General features: G+C 36.9%; 1 protein-coding gene across 3 annotated transcripts in view; it reads left to right on the top strand.

Annotated features, from left to right (window-relative positions):
- igsf9a (immunoglobulin superfamily, member 9a) overlaps positions 1-14,783 on the top strand; it is a 39,236-nt gene extending 24,453 nt beyond the window's left edge. The window contains exons 5-22 of one of the 3 annotated variants that reach the window (XM_051120433.1): positions 1,358-1,509; positions 1,938-2,055; positions 4,191-4,332; positions 4,421-4,566; positions 5,098-5,240; positions 5,502-5,642; positions 7,826-7,942; positions 8,457-8,607; positions 8,878-8,989; positions 9,259-9,446; positions 9,785-10,002; positions 10,134-10,218; positions 10,353-10,520; positions 10,690-10,726; positions 10,830-13,031; positions 13,471-13,634; positions 14,077-14,228; positions 14,373-14,783. In XM_051120433.1, the coding sequence (XP_050976390.1) occupies positions 1,358-1,509; positions 1,938-2,055; positions 4,191-4,332; positions 4,421-4,566; positions 5,098-5,240; positions 5,502-5,642; positions 7,826-7,942; positions 8,457-8,607; positions 8,878-8,989; positions 9,259-9,446; positions 9,785-10,002; positions 10,134-10,218; positions 10,353-10,520; positions 10,690-10,726; positions 10,830-13,031; positions 13,471-13,634; positions 14,077-14,219 (4,427 nt within the window). In that variant the 3' untranslated portion in view covers positions 14,220-14,228; positions 14,373-14,783. Of the gene's footprint in view, positions 1-1,357; positions 1,510-1,937; positions 2,056-4,190; positions 4,333-4,420; positions 4,567-5,097; positions 5,241-5,501; positions 5,643-7,825; positions 7,943-8,456; positions 8,608-8,877; positions 8,990-9,258; positions 9,447-9,784; positions 10,003-10,133; positions 10,219-10,352; positions 10,521-10,689; positions 10,727-10,829; positions 13,032-13,470; positions 13,635-14,076 lie in introns of all 3 variants that reach the window. The other 2 variants (XM_051120434.1, XM_051120431.1) reach the window with 2 other exon arrangements.
- Positions 14,784-20,058: the final 5,275 nt, after the last annotated feature.

Raw genomic sequence — 20,058 nt, 5'->3', positions numbered from 1 at the left:
CAAGAACAGCATTTATCTCAAATTTTTTTGTAACATTATATCTTTATCATCACTTTTGATCGATTTAAATCATCCTTGCTAAATAAAAGTATTAATTTTTATAATTTATTTACCACAAAAAAAAAAAAAAAAAAAAAATTATACTGACTCCAAGCTTTTGAATAATGTAGTGTATGTTGTACAAAAGCTTTTTATTTCAGATAAATGCTGATCTTTGGATCTTTCTGTTCATCAAAGAATCGTGAAAAAATGTACTCAATGGTTTTAAATATTGATAATAATAATAATAATAATAATAATAAATGTTTCTTGAACAGCAAATCAGCATATTAGAGTGGCTGGAGTAATGATGCTGAAAATTTAGCTTTGATCACAGGAATAAATTACATTTTAAAATATATTCAAATAGAAAGCAGTTATTTTAAATAGTAAAAAATATTTCACAATATGACTGCTTTTGCTGTATTTTGGATCAAATTCTTTATAAAATATTAAAAATCTTACTGTTCAAAAACTTTTGAATGGTAGTGTATTTATATAAGGGTATATATATATATATATATATATATATATATATATATATATATATAAAACAGTAATATTGTGAAATATTATTGCGATTTAAAATAATGGTTTTCTATTTTAATATATTTGAAAATATAATTTGTTCCTGTTAATTAATTAATTAATTAATGTATTTTTATTTTATTTTAATTTATTCATTTATTTTTTGAAAGAATTACCTTTTATTCAGCATGGAGTTAAATTCAACTAAAGTGAAAGAAAAGACATTTATAATGGTGCAAAAGATTTCTGTTTTAGATGAATGCTGTTAGTTTGAACTAAAATTTTAAGCAGCACAACTGTTTTCAATATTAATAATAAGTGTTTCATCATAATAAATAAGCAGCAAAACAGCCTATTAGAATGATTTCTGAAGGATCATGTGACACTAAAGACTGGAGTAATGATGCTGCAAATTCAGCTTTGCATCACACGAATAAATTACATTTTAAAATATATTCAAATATAAAACATTTATTTTACGTTCTAATAATCAAAATAATACTGCTTTTACTGTATTTTTTATCATAAAAATACAGGCTTGGTGAGCAAAAAATCTTACAGACCTAAAACATTTAAACAGTAGTGTAAAATGTTTAACTATTAGAATATGTAATTTTGTATTGAATCAGAGAAGTAGGCCTATGTCTGTGGTTGAAAACTAGATTTGGTAACATTGATGCTTTTTTAATGACTCTTCAACACAAAGAAGAACTGTTTGATCATTTGATTATTAATGAATCTTTGCAATTTGCAATTCTTTGCAATTCTCTCTGCTTACTCCTATGTCTAGCGCCTCCTGTGTTTACGGAGACCTCCCCTCCTGAAGTTGAAGTGTTTGCAGGGAGATCAGTAACCCTGAATTGTGCTGCCCAGGGAAATCCACGACCTACAATAACCTGGTCTAAAGATGGACGACCAATAAATCCTCAAAACAAAGTAAAGGTGGGACGTTCCCTCCCATTTTATCTTCCCTGTGTTGATATATTTCCTACGGAAAGTTGGGTGGGACATATCAAAGTGCTTTTTGTTCACATCACAGCCTGGAAAAAAAAAACTGATTTACTACTTACAAGTGCTCATTTATGAGAGCTTTTGATTGGACAAAAATATGTATACACCACTTCAAACAATATGAGTCATGCGCATTTTTAATACGTTTTCCTGGAAAGGAAGAAGTTTGTTTTGTCAACTTTTAGGGCTAGACTCACTTTGACCTTAAAGATAATGCACATGGATTAAAAACCACAAAACCTACATTTTGGCTTCATCAGATTCACAAATGCAGTTGAGGACCAAGATCTATAATACATTTATCCTTTACTTGCTTTATCAGACTGTCACACTTCATATCTCTCATTTTTATCCTACAGATTATGAATGGAAGTGTATCTTTCCATGCTGTAAGCAGAGAAACATCAGGCCAGTATGAGTGTCACGCCTCCAACACTGAAGGAAACGTGACTCACCTCACAAAACTCAAAGTCACTGGTAAGTCAGCTTTGATGTATTCTCCTCATTTAGGATGAGTACCTGTATTTTTCATGTTAGGGGCATTGGAATGATCTGAGAAGGTTTGAGGGGGATCATTATAAACCTTATTACTCTTGCTCATGAATATGAATTAGATGGTATAATGTTTGCCTATTAATCATAACTAATTTGGAGGAAACCTGGAGTGCAAGCCATATTAAGATTACTGTTTACAGATTGCATGTGCATGGCATTTAACTAATTGGCAGATGTTTCTGTTTTAGTGTTGAAATATAATTATTAGCCAAAAAATGGGGAAGGGGGATCATTTTCACCCTAGTTGCAATAGTTTCTAAACCTTTGGCTCATGCAATTATATTCTACTTGACAACAATAAGCTTTTTTTGATTGAATGGCGCCACCTAGTGGTGGTGTTTCATTATATTACATATAAGCACACTTCCTTTTCAAGTGTCTGTAGCTCAAATAGTACAATATGATGCCAGCATTTACAAAATTATGTGTTCAATTCCTATAAAATGAGCTGGTAAAACAATACAAGTTTGTTAAATGCTTATTTGTATTAAATTAGCATTTTTCATTTGCTTTAAATCGTAAAAGTACATACAGTATTACTCAAAGGCCACTTAAGGGTACATAAAAAAACTTTTTAAAAGTGCACTTTGTAATAATGTCACAATAAAATTTTACTTTAAAGTACAATTAAATCATTATGTTTTAATAATCTTTATAGAAGTACACTTATTTTGATGTATTGACAAACATGCTACAGCACATGTAAAGTACTTGATTATAGATTTAACTGTAATGTGTTTGATATTATGTTTAAAGTTAGTATATTTAGGACGAGTTAGGACGATTTCGAAGTTGAGGGAGAACATGAGATGGGAGTTTTTCGACATACCCTAACTGACATGAACCGGAACAAAAACAGTTTAGGCAGAGACAAGACGAGTGTTTGACATTAAAAAGTATATAAATTGTATTATGTTTACCCTTATTCCTTGGCTGGGATTGTTTACAATTGCATGGGGATCGTTTGAAGCCACATTTAAACTGCATTTTGGAATTTCATAATCGGGGCACCATATCAGTCCATTATATGGAGAAAAATGCTGAAATGTTTTCCTCAAAAAGCATAATTTCTTTACGACTGAAGAAAGAAAGACATGAACATCTTGGATGACAATGGGATGAGTTCATTATATGTGAATCTGTGTTTTGGAAGTGGACTTCTCCTTTAAGTGTCTGAAAAGGCTACATTTACTTCGCACTTAATATATTACTTCACTTCCGGAATAAAAATTTCCTGATAATGTACTGATCCCATGTCATCCAAGATGTTCATGTCTTTATTTTTTCACTTGAACAGAAATTAAGATTTTAGAGGAAAATATTCCAGGATTTTTCTCCATATAGTGGCCTTTGATTGGGACCAACTGGTTGAAGGTCCAAGATGCAAAGTCCAATTGCAGTCCAAGTTGCAGGTCCCAGCCAAAGAATAAGGGTCATATCTAGTGAAATGATCAGTGATTTTCTGAGAAAAAAAAAAAAAAAAAAAAACTGATTTACCTTCCAACCACAAATGCTTATTTTGCACTAGCTGGACTTCACGCATTAAGTAGTCACATTGGAAAGGTGCAAAGAAAGTCAAACGGCCTTTACAAAAAAGGTAAAACATCAATGTTGGATGATTTTGAAGTTTGAGGACAAAATAAGATGAAGTTTTTCGCCCTACCCTACCTTTTTGAACCGAAGTACACAGACAAAGAACTAACCAATGTGAATATGTGAATACACGAATAGGCAATGCACGAAGTTGTGAACGCAGAGCTAGTGCAAGATAAGTATTTGTGGTTAAAAATTAAAAATATTTTCTTAGAAACAGGCGGATTGTTTCACTGGATAAGACCCTTATTCCTCGGCCGGGATCGTGTAGAGAACCTGCATTGAACCTGCAATTTGAACCTTCAACCCGTTGGCCACTATTGAAGTCCACTATATGGAGAAAAATCCTGGAATGTTTTCCTCAAAAAAATTAATTTCTTTTCCACTGAAGAAAGAAAGACGTATATAAAATGGATTTTTCATATTGCTGTATTATGAACATTGTGTTTTTTTTCTAACAACAGGCCCTCCAGTGATCGTAATTCCTCCGACGGACACTGTTCTCAACATGTCCCAGGATGCCAAGTTGAAGTGCCAGGCTGAAGCTGACCCACCCAACATGACCTACGTATGGCAAAGACAAGGAGAAGACATTTACCACATCGAGTGAGTTCTCTTCTAAAACAGTGGACCTCCCCTTTGATATTTAGAGGTAATGTGTTGCTTATGCAGTATTCATGTCTGTTTGTTTTAGGTCTCTGAAGTCTCGTGTTAAGGTCATAGTGGACGGTACACTTCTCATATCGCGGTTGACTCCAGAGGATTCTGGGAATTACACCTGCATGCCAACTAATGGCCTCCCTGTATCCCCCACTGCCTCAGCCACCCTCACTGTGCAGCGTAAGTGTTTCACATATCATGGTGCGAAACAGAAATAATGAATGTGGATTTGCCTACGCTAGTGTAATATTTCCTACAGCAGTATAACCTAAACTGAGCACTAGTTTCAACCACATTAATGTTCAAATTTATATATGAACATGAGATATAGAATATACCACATCCATATATTATTGAATTTGAAATTTTATTAAGCAGACTTGATTTCACATAACAAATATGCAACATTTTGTGCAAAATGAAAATTAGTATAAACATTTCATTTAAACATGAATGTTTATACTAGCTTTAATTTTCATTTTGCTCAAAATGTTGCCTATGAAATGAAGTCTGCAAAATTAAAATTCATATTGGATTTGCCATATCCATAATAAAAAAAAAAGAATTTTGCAATGTAATAATATTTCACAATATCACAATTTTTATTGTATTTTTCATCAAATAAATGGTCAGCATAAGAGGCTTCTTTCAAAAACATTAGTCATTTGACCCCAAATAATATTTAAAATAATAATACATCTTCTTTAACAGACCCAGCACAGGTGATAAATATGCCCTCGCTGACCTTTCTACCCACTGGCATGAGGAGCGTCATTGCGTGCCCCGTCAGAGCCGAGCCACCATTATTACATGTTGACTGGATCAAAGACAACAAACCACTTGATTTAGGCATGGTTAGTAGCTATTGCTTTTCTCACTATCCATACAAAAAACTTTTTAACCTTTCTTATGTACATTTTATAAGTACACTGCTACTCCTAAGTGCTTTCCTAAGTGCTTTTCTCCTAGCTACTAATGCTTGACATATTGATTTTGATTCGGTGACACCATGCTGTGCTTACACTTATACCCCTCTCTTGATGACGTAACCTCACATCTCTCCAAAGAGCATTATTTCAGAATTCACTCAGATAACCGTGAAACTCTCTCAACAGTATCCTGGATGGACGCTGACTTCAGAAGGCTCTATAATCATAGCAACAGCTAATGACGATGCTGCAGGTGTATATACCTGTACTCCCTATAATAGCTTTGGGACAATGGGCCGGTCTCAGCCCACCACGGTTATACTACAGGTGAGGCTTTACATAGGATTGCTATCTTTTTTTAATTTGTTTTCTATGACAAAATAATTATTTCTAAAAATAGCTGTTTAACCCATAAGACCCTTGGTTCATCTTCGGGAAACACAAATTAAGATATTTTCAAAGAAATCTGAGAGTTTTCTTATCCCTGCATAGACACCAACTGACACCAACCCTCTATGGACATCTTGGCAATTCAGTCGCCATTGGCTAGAATTTTTTTTCCAGCTAAAAGCCATCTTGGTCAAAAATGAGATAATGATACTGAGTGAATGCTGTGGACACATATTATACATCCATCAAATACTTTTTCTTCAAACTCACTAAAATACCAGCCTCACCCCAATCAGAAGTACCGGTACTTACATAGAAACCTATACATCTGAGCCTGATAAAAATGCATTTTTTAAAGAAAGACATCAGATGGATTTAGCTGGTTTTGCATCTGAACTCTTCATATATATATATAAAATGCATTAAGGATTAATGAGCTGCTGTATTCATGAATATTAATCAGTTTGTGTGCATTCGCTCAAACTGATTTGCTGAAATCAAAACAGGGGCAATAATTGGTGAGCTTCAGCCAATGAGATTGTTGTTTGCGCATTAGCTCCACCCACTAAATTCCTTTGGAATTCTTCAGTTCTTAAAAGCTGAAGAATTCTAAAGGAACGCTGTTATTTTGACAGGAAAATACAACAAAGAATATCATTTATATGTAGCGCATCAGTTCTGCATGTTATGTAAGACTCTCTTTCTCTCTTTGCGTGTTTGAGACAAAGCGACGGCGAGTTGTGTGCTTTCATACTAGAGTTTATGGTACGTCAAATACAGGTATGCTGCGTATCCATTCCGAAAAAATGAGAAATAGCACAGATTGCTTGACAGAGAGTAAAACTCTGAAGCATTCGGTCAGAGCATTCAGCAGCAAGTGAAAATATATCTGTGATAAACTTATACTTAGCCTACAAGTCACACACTGGCGGGTAAAACCTGAGAATTTATTAGCCAGAGGCATATATTAGACATCATTTAGTCGCACAGAGTGAAGATTTAGTTTCATTATGCGAGTCATTTACTCGCAATGTGGAGGGCTGGCACACGTTCAAGACCCAGAAAGATAGTAAGGACATCATTAAAATAGTTTGTAGCTGAGTTTCCGTTACCCTTCAAATTGTGCAAACTGAAATTGTGAATTGAAAATACGCCTAATGGAAATGTGTAAATTTTGCAAAAACTTCCAAAACTTCCACAAAAGTTTTTATGCTCACATGAGGTGGTTTTTCAGGCAGTTGAATATTTTGCAAAACTGCAATGGAAATGTTTTTTCCGCATTTACAGGTCACATGACGTATGTAAAAAGTCATATGATCATTCTTTAATGTACTACACTGTAAAAAAATTGTGGCTTCAACGTTACCTGGCTGCCTTAAAAAAATAACTTACATTCAAGTACATTTGACTAAACTTATTTGAGTTGACAAAACTAAAAATTTAAAGGCAGCCAATTAACAAATTATTTTAAGTTGACTCAACAATTTTTTTTACAGTGTATATAACCTCCAAGAAACACTTAATACGTGGCTGCTCTTAAGTATAAGTGGCTTTCCTTGGCATTAATGCTTAGACTATTTACATTGCACATTTCTGCGGCATGTTACGGCTCCAACACGGCCACCGGAGCTGATTGCGGCAACTCTAATCAATGCTTGCTTGCTTCTGTAAAGATAACCTTCACGCATATGCCTCTTTGTAGCCAAAATCCGTCAAAATCCCACCAAAATCGGTTGTCATGACTTATTGGGAGAGGAAAAAACTGTTTTAGTTGCATAATATCAGCTTTTTAAAATATTGCCAAAGTTTTGCGCAAATCACTATTGCCAGGGTAGTGAAAACGCGTCTCATGTGACATCAGTGGTTCAGCTGTAATGTTATGAAGCTGTGTAATATTTATGTGCGCAAAGAAACACGGATGTGCTGTGCCTGAGAAGAAATTGTTGAATAAAATTGTCATTTTTATTTTCTTTAAGCACAAAAGGCATTGTTGTTGCTTTATAACATTACGGTTGAACCACTGATGTCACATGGGCTATTTTTTAGTGACATCTATTTCTATTTTGGACAGATTTTTCTTTTTTGGGTGAACTATCCCTTAAAGTGTTTTTGTCTTTTAGGATCCTCCATCATTAAAAGTATCACCTCGTAAGGAGTACAGAAAGAACTTGGGCGAGATGCTTGTTATTCCATGTCAGATGGATGGTTATCCAGCTCCAAAAGTCATCTGGAAAAAGGTGGATATCATTATACTCTGCCCTTGCATTTACATTCAATTCAATTTTATTCTAATCTAATCAATTTGTGATTAAATTCAAATAAGTACATTTGTGATAATCTGAATTTGTAATCTGTAGAAATACCAATTACATTTATAAAGACTTCCATTAAAAGTGCATTACTGTGCACATGTTTTATGTTTGCTTTTACAAAATAGGGGGAAAAATTAAATTATTGTCTACCGTACTCAACAAACCACAGATGGTGTTGATTGAGCTAAACAAATATTTAACTCAGACCATTGCTGTAATGTTAAGAGGTATAATGTTCAACAGCAATACATTACAGCTGCTTATATGAAACCCTGCTGATTAACATTAGAAAAAATAGCATCCGTCCTCTGCATACAAAGTGAGAATTTTCATTTTCTCCAAACATTATAATGTAGCCCCTTACAGCTGGAAATCAAGTTTTAATTAAAATTGGTGTTTAATCTCATTATATGCTTCATTATGGCACTGCTCCTCTTAGGTTGGCACAGCCTCTCGCTCACTGTTCACTCTAGCAGCGAATGGCTCCCTCATTCTGCATCCTCTCAGTAAAGACCACCAGGGGGAATGGGAGTGCAGCTCCACCAACCGAGTGGCCACTGTATCTGTCAGAACGAGTGTTCTTGTGCTGGGTAAGACTTGAAGCATTTGGATAAGTACTACTGCACTTGGGCCAAGTAATGTGTACTATAACATTAAGCACAAATATATTCTATGTTCATTTTGGGCTTGAATTTCAGCTAAATAAAAGCCCTAAGGGAGCTAAAGGTAATCTTGTCTTGTAGCCCCTGAGCTTTTCGAAGTTGAGTAGTCTTCATCTAGATTGAACTTGCAACTTGCTGTCACAGCTCTTGTATCACACTTCATATGTCACACATATCTTGTTTCCTTCTGATTCACAGGTACAAGTCCACATGCAGTGTCATCAGTATCTGTGATCCCAGGAATTAACCAGGCCAATGTCTCCTGGGTGGCTGGCTTTGATGGAGGATATGCCCAGAAATTCAAAGTCTGGTTGGTGTCTGTCTTGTTAGAGTTTAACTCTGAAACTACTTTGAACCAGTAGTCTGTCGTTTGACATTTTTTGTAATAAAAGCAGTGTTAATCTGATAAATTTACTCTAAATGCAAATACAAAAAGTCAAAGCTGCATTCATTAAAATGCATTGCATTGCAATTTTTTGGCAAGAATGTGACTGTAAAAATGTTTAATCTAATTTTACACTGGTTGGTTCATGCCTGTCTTCATGTTTTTGAAAACTTGTGCAAACCTTCTTTATCCAGGTATAAGCAGGTGTCAGCAGAAAGGAAAGGGGAAAAGCAAGGCTGGTTGTCTTTCTCAGACCTCTCCACTGAGAACAGTCTGTTGGTCACCAATCTTCTTCCTGCCACTGAGTACCAGTTCCAAGTTGCAGCCCAAAATAAAATTGGCATTGGGCCTTACAGTGAGATCACCACCATCAAAACTCTGGGTAAACATTAGCTGTGCACAAACTTTCAAGACCCTATGAAATAGCTTTATGAACCTAGTTTTCATGGCCATGAACCATGATTCAATATATTCTGACAAATGAAATGGAAAAAGCCTGAACATCTAAATTTGAATATCTTATCATTAATTGGAATCAATTTTGCATCATTTAGGAATGTACTAGCTAATGGACATCTCCAATTTTAATTTCACTGGGTTTTTTAAAACACTTAGCCTGTGTGTTGGCTACCTCATGCAGACCCGTTTAAGCTATACCCTGTGGATAATTGAGTAAAGTCAAGCTGTTCATATCAGACTCTCTCTTATTTCATTTTACAGATGCACTTCCTGTTGTGCCCAAGCTGGTACCACCTACAAATCTTTCCCTTAATAAGAGTTCAGAGGGAATTCTTCTGTTTTGGTCAGTGCCCCAGTCCCATTCTACACCCATTGATAGTTTTATCATACAGTCACGCCTTGAAGGAGGGGAATGGATTAATCTGAAAGAGAATATTAGCCCTGTTGAGAGTCAAATCTTTCTTCCAGGGTTATGTAAGGTAAATGTTCTTGAAGACATGATCTGATATTTTCATGAATCAGTCAGCTTGTCATTTTTGATAAATGCAAGTCTTTCCTTTTCTTTCATCCTTATTTTGTCATTTCTCTCACGATGTATCACTCTCTGAAGGACTGCAAGTATGAACTGAGGCTTCTCTCTCGACATGGAGATCAGTTGAGCATGCCCAGTCCATCAATCAGTGTCTCCACCATCGGTTAGTGCTTTACATATTCCCTGTTCTAATCACCTGCCTCTATTATTTCCTTTATTACACTAAGGTATACTTATAAGAAAATCTATTAGTCTTTTAACATACCCAACCATTAAACTTTTCTTTGGGCTTGACAGGAATAAATATGCACCCAGCCAGTTCCCGCCTCCTAGACTTTCCTGACCAGCTAATGGCTGGTGTTATGGGTGGAGTAGGACTCCTTTGTCTTGCTCTTATCCTGACCCTGGCAATAGTCTGTTTTATTTTTCACAAAAGGAACCGAAGGCGCAGGCAGAATATCAAGGGTAAAGAAACAACACTTTAAACTGCTTAGAACTGTTTTAACAGTCTAGTCTTTTAAGGTGTATCCACCTTAGAAGATGCTCTCACTCCTTTACCTCATATTGGTATTCTTCATGCATGATCATTTATCCTGTCACTCATTCCATTGTAAAACTGATTCCCTTCTTTCAGATCTCCCTCCTGCAATTAATAAGAACCCTCCTGAAAAGTAAGTTCACCACCCTCACCTCATGAAACCTGTTTTGTCAAAGATTTGTCCTTCATTGCAGCCATTGTAGAATTTACTAAATCCTTATCCTTGACCTTATCAGCCCTGAGGACACCCTAAACCAAAGGCTCCTACCAGCTCGTCCACTCTCCTACACTTCCTCTTCTTCCAATCACTCCTCCCTTGAAAAGTCTAGTCACAGTGATCTTCCTGCCCAGCGGCAACATCTCCTGCCTCAAGCCAACCCTCCATCCCACCATTCCCTCCCTGAGAGCCATCTCCAGCAGGCATCACTTGCCCCTGTGTCCTCTGTGGAGTTCATCCACCGAGGCCCTGATGGACGGTTTATTGTTAAAGAGGCAAATTGTGAAGATGCCAATACTGTCAGTTCTCAGATCAAGAGAAATCCAAGTCAAAACTCCTTTCGGTCATCAGATTGGAACCGGAGCTTCAGAATCCAAAAATCCCAGTCTTTGAGATCCTACAGGGATGACAAAAAAAAGCCACCTTTTGTACTTTCAGTGGATCTTCCACCTTTCGGATCAGATATCCCTTCTTCCAGCAGAACACGGGTTATGGCTAAGCACCTCTCACTGAATGGCCATTACATGCCCATTCGGGAGCAAGAGTTCTTGGACGAACCAGACCAGACAAGCCTCTCATCAGAATGTAGTGGCTCCTTTCTTTATCCCCATTCAGAAAGTACTCTGGGTCAACAGTCCCTGAAACAAGGTACCAAACACTCTACAGCCAGTACCTTGGTTTTGCAGATGGAACATGAGAGGGAACAAGGAAACCTGAGTCGCTGTTTAACTTTAGCTCGTGAGAGAGAGGAGCTTGAAAGGGAACTGCGCAAGTACACCGTTGATCCATATAGTCATGAACAGACAGATGATGAGTATGGAAAAGTCTGGAATATTCAAGAAACCTCAACTCCTCAGGGTAACTACCAAACTATTAGACAAAGCCTTTTATCTCAAAATACCAGCATGTTGAAGGGAAGAGCTGCCTCTTGCATTCCGTGGGAAGAAAGACACAGGATTTCTTCTGCAAGCTTGGTGCCCCTACATACCTCTCATGGAAAGGATCCCAAGTATAGGCAGAATCAACAAGGTTACTATACCATCCAGAGATCCAACTACCAAAGGTCCCGTAGTCTAGACAGAGGGGAACACCAAAAATCACAAACATGGGATCGAAGACGAAGCAGAACTCCTGTTGAGTCAACTCTTGGTCGTGTAAGGGATGAACCCTTAATCTACAAAATGGAAAAGACCCAAACTGATGTAGGGCATAGAGGCCAAAGGACTTCAAGCAGAAGTCAACATTATCTTGACCCATGTATTTATTCATTCTCAGACGGTCAGCAGAGGCGGACCATAGAAAGAAGCACTAGACAGATAAATCCAACTAGTGACTATTCAGAGATGAGTGTAGATGGACCTGATCTCCATAGCCGGTCTGCATATTCAAGGTCCATGCTGAGTTCAGATCACAGCTATGAGACTCTAGATTACGACAGACCCAGATTATCCGATCTTGAAAATGTCAGATCAAGAGAGTCAGGACATGCAAGTTTAAGGAACAATTGGTCGAGCAAAACTGTGTCTCAGATCAATGTCTCCGGAACGATGCCTCGGAAGACAAAGAGTTTGGGGTCAAACATTTGGAATCAGCACAAGAGCACCCAAAGTTTAGACTCAAAATTATACAAGGACCAGTTTTTGCCCCCTGATGCCTGGATAGATTCGCTGACACTTGGTCGAGATTCTACAAGGTCCCCCAGTGCACACAGACCCAGCTCTATCGCAGATAAATCTAAAAGTAGTCTCAGTTTGCAAAGAGATTCGTCTGTGCCTTTAAAAATTCAAACACAAAAACCCGTTCAACAGGTAACTAAATCATCTGACCGCTCTACGAATAACTCACGATCCCACAAAAAACTAGTGTCGGGACATAGCGCTCTTGCTGCCTTATCAACAGGGGGTTCTAGCTGGCCTCGGCCTTATTGCCCTTCTCTGCCAGCCTTGCCATCTGGAAGACAGAGCCAAAGCCAGGAGGTTGAAAGACAGGAGGAAGACGAAGATGGGCAGGAGGTGGATGTAGAAATTAACAGATACAGGAAGGGTTCAGAGACAGAGGGAAGCTACAGAAGTTACGCAAGCCAAAGCAGTGGCAGAGGCAGCATGGATGCCCCTAACAGCAGGCAGTTATCTCTCAGCCCCCCTCTCACCAGCTCTCCGGAGACCACAGAGGACAGTGACAGAGACGAAGCAGTTCTACAGGAGCCTGAACGGCATGAAAGGTACAACTCGACAACTTTGTCTTACTCTGTATCTTATACTGACCATGGTACATAAGACCATGGTAATGTGTTTTTGGACATTTGCGTTTAATACCACCATTTGTGGATGTGGTACCATGATAAAACCACATTTGGCAGTTCCTGGAGAGCTACCATCATACATATTTTGGACGATGGGGCGGCAAGCTCACCAAGTGCAACCATTTGACATCATTGAAATAATGGCGGCCCCCATAGTCCAAAATATGTATAAAACAATCTGGATTTTTTAAAATAACATAAATATTTCATGGGTTTTCGACTACATATTTTAATAAAAAACATCATATATGTTTTATTAAGTCATACAAGTCTTGATACCCAGGATTCACTTCAAGGGTATCCACATTAGACTTCACAATACCTCACATTCCTCTTTATCTTCTGACTTCTGATCTAGAAGAGGCTCTGTGGATGAAAGTTATGAGTGGGACTCACATGCTTACGTCCCAATGCATCCTTTGGACCCCAAAGTTTCAATGATAAAGGCAGGTCTACAGAGTCAAGAGAAGAAGATAAGCACTACTAAAGATAATAGGCCAGATTTAGACCAGAAACAAAAAGGTAAGAGAATGCTTGCTCTGTATATTGCAACTCAGAGAAAAATGTCTTACTGTTGTGAAAATGTATCTTCAGGGATGCCAGGAAACCAGTTCCTTCACTGTTGCATGGTGGTTTATTGTTATTGTGATATCTATTTCAAATTTACCAGCGCCTAAATGCCAAAAAGTGAGCTGTGGTTGATCAGTCAGTCTTGTTTAGTGTTATCCTTTGTTCTGTTTTACCACAAATGATTGTTACATTGGTAATACCATGGTCTTATTGGTAAATACCATGGTATATGAGTATGAGTACAGTATTACTGTAACAGTGCAGCACTTTTTGTAAGGAGTGCGACTGAGAGAGTTAAATTATAAAGACCAGTTCAAAGGTTCTGAACTTTGGTCTATTCAAGACATTTTGCTAATTCTGGTTTCATTCATCTCCATTGTCTTTTTGACCCAAGGTCTTTACTCTCTGGCTGGTTTGAAGGGATCTGTTCCGCTCTTTGAACTTCCCCATTGTGAGCAAGAATCCCTTATTTCTCAGGAGATTCAGAAGAGCTTCACGTCATTCCCAGACCCAGAACCTGACACTGTGCTTTTCTGATTAAGGACAGTAAGTACACCATTCATGCTGCCTGGAGTGTTTTCATTTTAGCTCTTATACACTTAAGTAGCAGGAAATTGTTTTGAAACACTTAAGGTGATTAGATTTGTTTGACAAAATGGCAGCCAAATGTTAGCATGTTCTCGAATCTAGATTGAACACAGCGTGGTTCCCATCAACAACACATCTGAATGGCCAGCATGGGAGGGAACACTGGGTGTCACAATTAATTAGTCATCTATGGACCACTCAAGCACAGTGCAACCTAAGAACACACTCTCCTTTGCCTAACTAATGGAAATTGCATTATCTGATGGATGGGCCGAAGCACAGTGAAGACAACTGCCATTTAAATAGCAACATGTGCTGGAGTTGCAAATCAAAGAGGGAATAAATAATACAGGACATTGCTCTCTGCACCCTGCTGTTGCTGATGAAACTGAATTTGAAATAAAAATTTTCAGGCTGTCTCAGTGAGCCCCCCTTTCAAAGGTGATTTTCCAGAGTCTTTCGATTGTTCTGTAATTCCTATTTTGACAGTAAGTGCACATTGTAATTTAGGAACCTCATCAAAGCTCTTTTATGCTTTGTTACAGGAATATATTATTATGCGAAGCAGAACAAAAAAAAGTATAATTTGTAGCTACATTGTCAAGCGAATTGGAGTTGCATTTAAAATCCTCAATTAATCTTATCAAACATTTCAGTGAAAATTATGATTGAAGTACTGCTTTGGCAGCAACCTCAGTTTTCTTGACAATCACTGGTCCTCCCTATTCACTCATACTCTACCTCACACATGCTACAATACCAACGTAAATTTCACACTGTCAGTCATATGGATCAGTATATAGCGCATCATTTAGTCCTTGACAGACTGACAATCGATAAAACTCTGAAGGTTTAACCCTTTAAAGATAAAAACCTCCAGCAGAATGTTTTGTATTGACTTTTCCTCTCTTTTCTTTTTTGTTAACGGTGTGCGGGATTTTTGTTTGAGAGTTTGTAATATTGCTAAGCGATTCTCATCCAAAGGAGGTCATTTTTTTGTGTTTTAATGAGCCTGTTAAATGTGTAAAATTGGTTGATTATTTGCATCAGTGTCCTTTCTTGGGAAGAATCTAATAAACGGATACTCTTTCAGAGTGCAACTGGAAGGAAATGATTAAATTCACTGCAGGTCATGGGAGTTAATTACGTATCACAGAACCCTGTGGTCGGGCCGTCTGCTGAGCCTGACAATACAGAGTTATGTTAACTAACAGAGCTTAACTGTTTACATTTAAACCAAACATTTCGTTTTGATTTTAAAAAGCAATTAAAATTAAGCTTTATGTGGATGTTTCATTGGTTCAGAATGCTAAAAACACTATAATTGCACTGACAGAAATTCCACTTTTCTATTTTCTGCCAGCATGAAATGTCTCTGTATCTACTGCCTACCACAAATTCACTGAATGTAGAATCTTTGCAAATATGTGTATATGTAATTTAGCTTTTTAATCAAAGTATATTACTGTATAAATAAACTCCATTTTCTTAGTAGGAAATGAGAATTGTTCCAGTTGTTTGCAACCCAGTTATTGTTTTTTTTGGAAACAATTTGTACTTGCATTTTTGTTACTTTATCAAATTATGATGTCATGTATGTGGATTTATACATTGATTAAAGACAACAAAACACTGATTTTTGTTGGTGTGTTGATGCTACGAACCCAAACGAGAGTTAAATTCCACTATATCCACTAGGATGTGCTGCTTCACAAATAGTCTTGATATAACCTTGAAAAAATAGCAAGCATTCACATTTAAGTTTTATTATATACCTATTTTCTTATATGTATAAGCCTCTGAAAAATTCTCACATTTTCTAAAAGAGTCAAAGAAGGATTATTGTCACTTCCTGACCACAACGTTTCATCTGAATGCTGTGAGCTGTGGAAGCAAAGTCCATTTCTTTCTATTTTATTATTTTTTTTCAATCTGTTGAGCACCTCTTTCCATTTGTGAACTCTCTTTTAGTGATTGAGTGGACTGTGAAACCCTGACAGGTTACAGGCGGACACATTAGCGTGTGTTCTGAACATAAGGAGCACAGCCTCCATCATTATCTAAAGCTTCCAGCAATTCCACATTCTGCATTAATCACAGCTGAGGTGAAGGTAGAGATGTGTCAAAAAGCACACATACATGCGCCAGAATCCAGAATAACCGCCTAAAAGATTTATTGTGAAAGGAATATGTCACAATTCACATAGACTGCTTCGTAAATTCATACATTCTTTACCCCAACATAAAACCTTACCACCATTTTGACTTTGACTTTTTAGTTAAACACAAAACGTTACTATTCTGTGTGGTGCTGATGGCTTTTTTTCTGTGCAGTTAGAATGAACATGGGAACTGCAGCTTTTAGTCTTCACAAATGATGAAAAAAATGAGGTTTGTGAGAGCAATATTATTAAATTGAAGTCGCTGCTCACTAATAATTTTCCCCGCTGGATGGCTAAGTCGGTGAACTTGAGAATCAAAACACTTACGGTGCTTCTCGAAGCTGCATCGGAAGCTGCATCATTCCTACACCAGACAGTCCTTCTGAAGCTTCAAGACTAAATGCTCAGACTATTATAATTTGAGGATTTATATTGAAAATTTTGACAAACTTTCTATTAATGCAGTACAGGTAAGGACAACCGTCTGTGGTTTACATTATGCACAGTTCATTCAAAACAGGCTGAAATAGGCAAATTCCTACTAAGAATCCTTGAAATGAAGGTGTCCTTTGATTGATCTTAATGACGTAGCATCTTCTCAAACTCATCTGATTCCTGGAAAGAAGGAATGAATCAAAAGACTCAAGAGAATGATTCATTCATTAGTCGGATATCACTGCTACTCTTTTGAACTCTCATGAATGTTCCAGGGAAGCAAATGGCAGATATTAAGATTTTAGATGAATAAAACGTCATTTTGATTCATTACACAAAGATTATTGCTTAAAAATACTTGGAATATAGCACTAGCCACTCGTTTCAATCAATTTTATCGAGCTTTTGGAGTTTTTTAAAAAACTGAAAGCTTAAGTTCTCATTCATAACGGTAAGTAGAATAAAAATATCGTCTTCAACGATTCTCATTTTGTTGTCCTGCAGAAAAAGAAAGCCATTCAGTTTGGAACAACATAATGTGAGTAAGTAACAACAAGAGTTTAATCATGGGCTGAACTCTTTCTCTAAAATGAAAATGCTCCATTTTGTGTGCGTTTCAGAGGTCACCTCCTCCAATGAGTTCAATTAGATGACACACTAGACTCATTTTAAATAATTTAATGAACTTTTATGTGAGTTTAATCTGTTCTGACCCTGGCCTTTTCCTGTCATATTGACCTAAATGCAAAATGTCAGTAAAGTAGCTTTTTGCCATGTTGTTTCCATGCCCTTAAAACCGGTTACTAATTATCCAGTCGCAATGTGACACATCATTAATCGCCTTTCTGTTTGAATCCAAAAGAGAATGCAGTCAGGGTACCGATATAGTGTTGATATAGTGCAAAAATAATAATTGCGGGCATTGGGTCGTATCCAAAAAAGTCCTGTGTAGTCATCCCTTACAAAAATTTAACAATGGCTTTACTACAAATAAAACCAAAAGGCCATGGTTACTATACTTAAACCATGGTAACTACAAATGAACCATGGTTTTGGTATTCTAACCATAGTTAACCATGGTTACTACACTTTTACTATAATAAAACCATGGTTAATTTTCGTAAGGGCAGACTTTTGACCTAAAGCATCGATTTCGGTTCACTTTGAAACTTCTTTCCAGCTAATAAGCGAATAAGGTTTTCAGAACTTTTCATCGCTTTTGTTCTGGAAAGGTTCTCTTCATGTTTGAACAAACATTTATAGTTATCTGGGGCCTCTTTTATAAAATGCTGCACAGAAACTGTCCTACATTTGATCTAAGATAATTTCTCAACCGAATGTGAGAATCCAGTCAACCTCTAAATACTTTAGAATGAGTGGCAAAATTACTTCAAGAGATAGTTCTGTCATTAATTACTCACCCTCATGTTGTTCCAAACCCGTAATAACTTTGTTCATCTTCAGAACACAAATTAAGATATTTTTTTGATGAAATCCGAGAGCTTTCTGACCCTGCATAGACAACAATGCAACTACCACCTTCCAGGCCCAGGTAGTAAGGACATTGTTAAAATAGCCCATGTCACATCAGTGGTTCAACTGTAATGGTGTGAAACTACAAGAATAATTTTTGTGTGCAAAGAAAACCAAAATAATGATTTTATTTAACAATTTCTGTGTCAGTCTTTGATGTGCGTTTAGTACCACAACATATAGGTGCGGTGGTGCTGATGCAGGTGCTGGTGTTATTCACATGAGGGTGAGTAGTTATTCATACAATTTTAATTTGTAGGTGAACTATCCCTTTAAATTTCCAAATACCTGCAGTACAACTTTTACAGCAGAAAAAGAAATTTAATAACCTGAATGTTGGTGTGTATCAAATCTGTGTGTATGCACATTATATAAATGAAATATAAAGTGGGACAAAACAGGGTGAATACTGGAAAAGTAAAACCTTGTACTCAGACAAATGAAACTACATTTTTGTATCTTACATAAGCAACTGAGCTATGCTTTGATTCAACCTCTAAACTTTTGTCTTTTGTTTTGTTTTTTTAAAAAATGTGCTTTTTACCTTGCCATCACTTATTTTGCAGTCAAGCAATTAAAGGAGAACTCCATCTCCAGAACAACAGTTCACAAATAATGTACTCACCCCCTTGTCATTCAAGATGTTTATGTCTTTTTGTATTCAGTTGTGAAGAAATTATGGTTTTTGAGGAAAACATTTCAGGATTTTTCTCCATATAACACACTTCATTGGTGCCCCGATTTTGAACTTCCAAAATGTAGTTTAAATGCAGCTTCAAAGGGCTTTAAATGATCCCAGACGAGGAAGAAGTGTCTTATCTAGCGAAACGATCTGTCATTTTTTTTTTTTTTATATATTTTTTTTAATACTTTTTAAGCACAAAAGCTTGTATAGCACAGGCTCTGGGATGCATGTTCACGACGCTACGTACTATTGAATCATGTCGAAAGGTCACATGGAACGTAGGCAGAACTACAGACCCAGTGTTTACAAAGCAAACGCGCAAAGACAAAGAAAGTGCAAACCAAAAAGGTACAACGATGTCCTCCTCTCAAGATTTCAGGTTTGAGTCGTTCGTTCATCACGTGACAGCCCCATAAGATGAACGAACGACTTGAAAAACCCAAAGACTTGAAACAGGTGAACCAATTCCAGTACAGAACCTAATAGGAAGTTGCGCATGCGTGACTGAACGAATCACTCCCTGAGATGACTCGTTATTCCCGAGTCACATCAAAGATTCATTCAAAATGAAAGAATCGTTCAAGAACGACCATTACTAATTCGTAGCATTGTGGACGTGCATCCCAGAGCCTGTGCTACAAGAGCTTTTGTGCTTAAAAAGTATACAAATTTTTATTTTTCGAAAAAAATGACGATTGTTTCGCTAGATGAGACCCTTCTTCCTCAGCTGGGATCGTTTAGAGCCCTTTGAAGCTGCATTTAAACTACATTTTGGAAGTTCAAAATAGGGGCACCAATGAAGTCCATTATATGGGCAGAACCTACTTCAGGAGAATAAAATGATCTAAACATTTCAAATAATTTCCTCAGAAATTGGAAGATGGTGTTGACATATCATGGTTGTGACACAGGAAATATTATTGGGATTTAAATTATTCTAAAACTATAAAACTTACCAGAGCCTGTCTGACAT

Source organism: Labeo rohita, chromosome 10, assembly GCF_022985175.1.
Source record: "Labeo rohita strain BAU-BD-2019 chromosome 10, IGBB_LRoh.1.0, whole genome shotgun sequence".
In the NCBI taxonomy this organism is placed as follows: domain Eukaryota; kingdom Metazoa; phylum Chordata; class Actinopteri; order Cypriniformes; family Cyprinidae; genus Labeo; species Labeo rohita.
The sequence above is the reverse complement of the archived record's forward strand: the minus strand, read 5'-3'. Positions and strand labels throughout refer to the sequence as shown.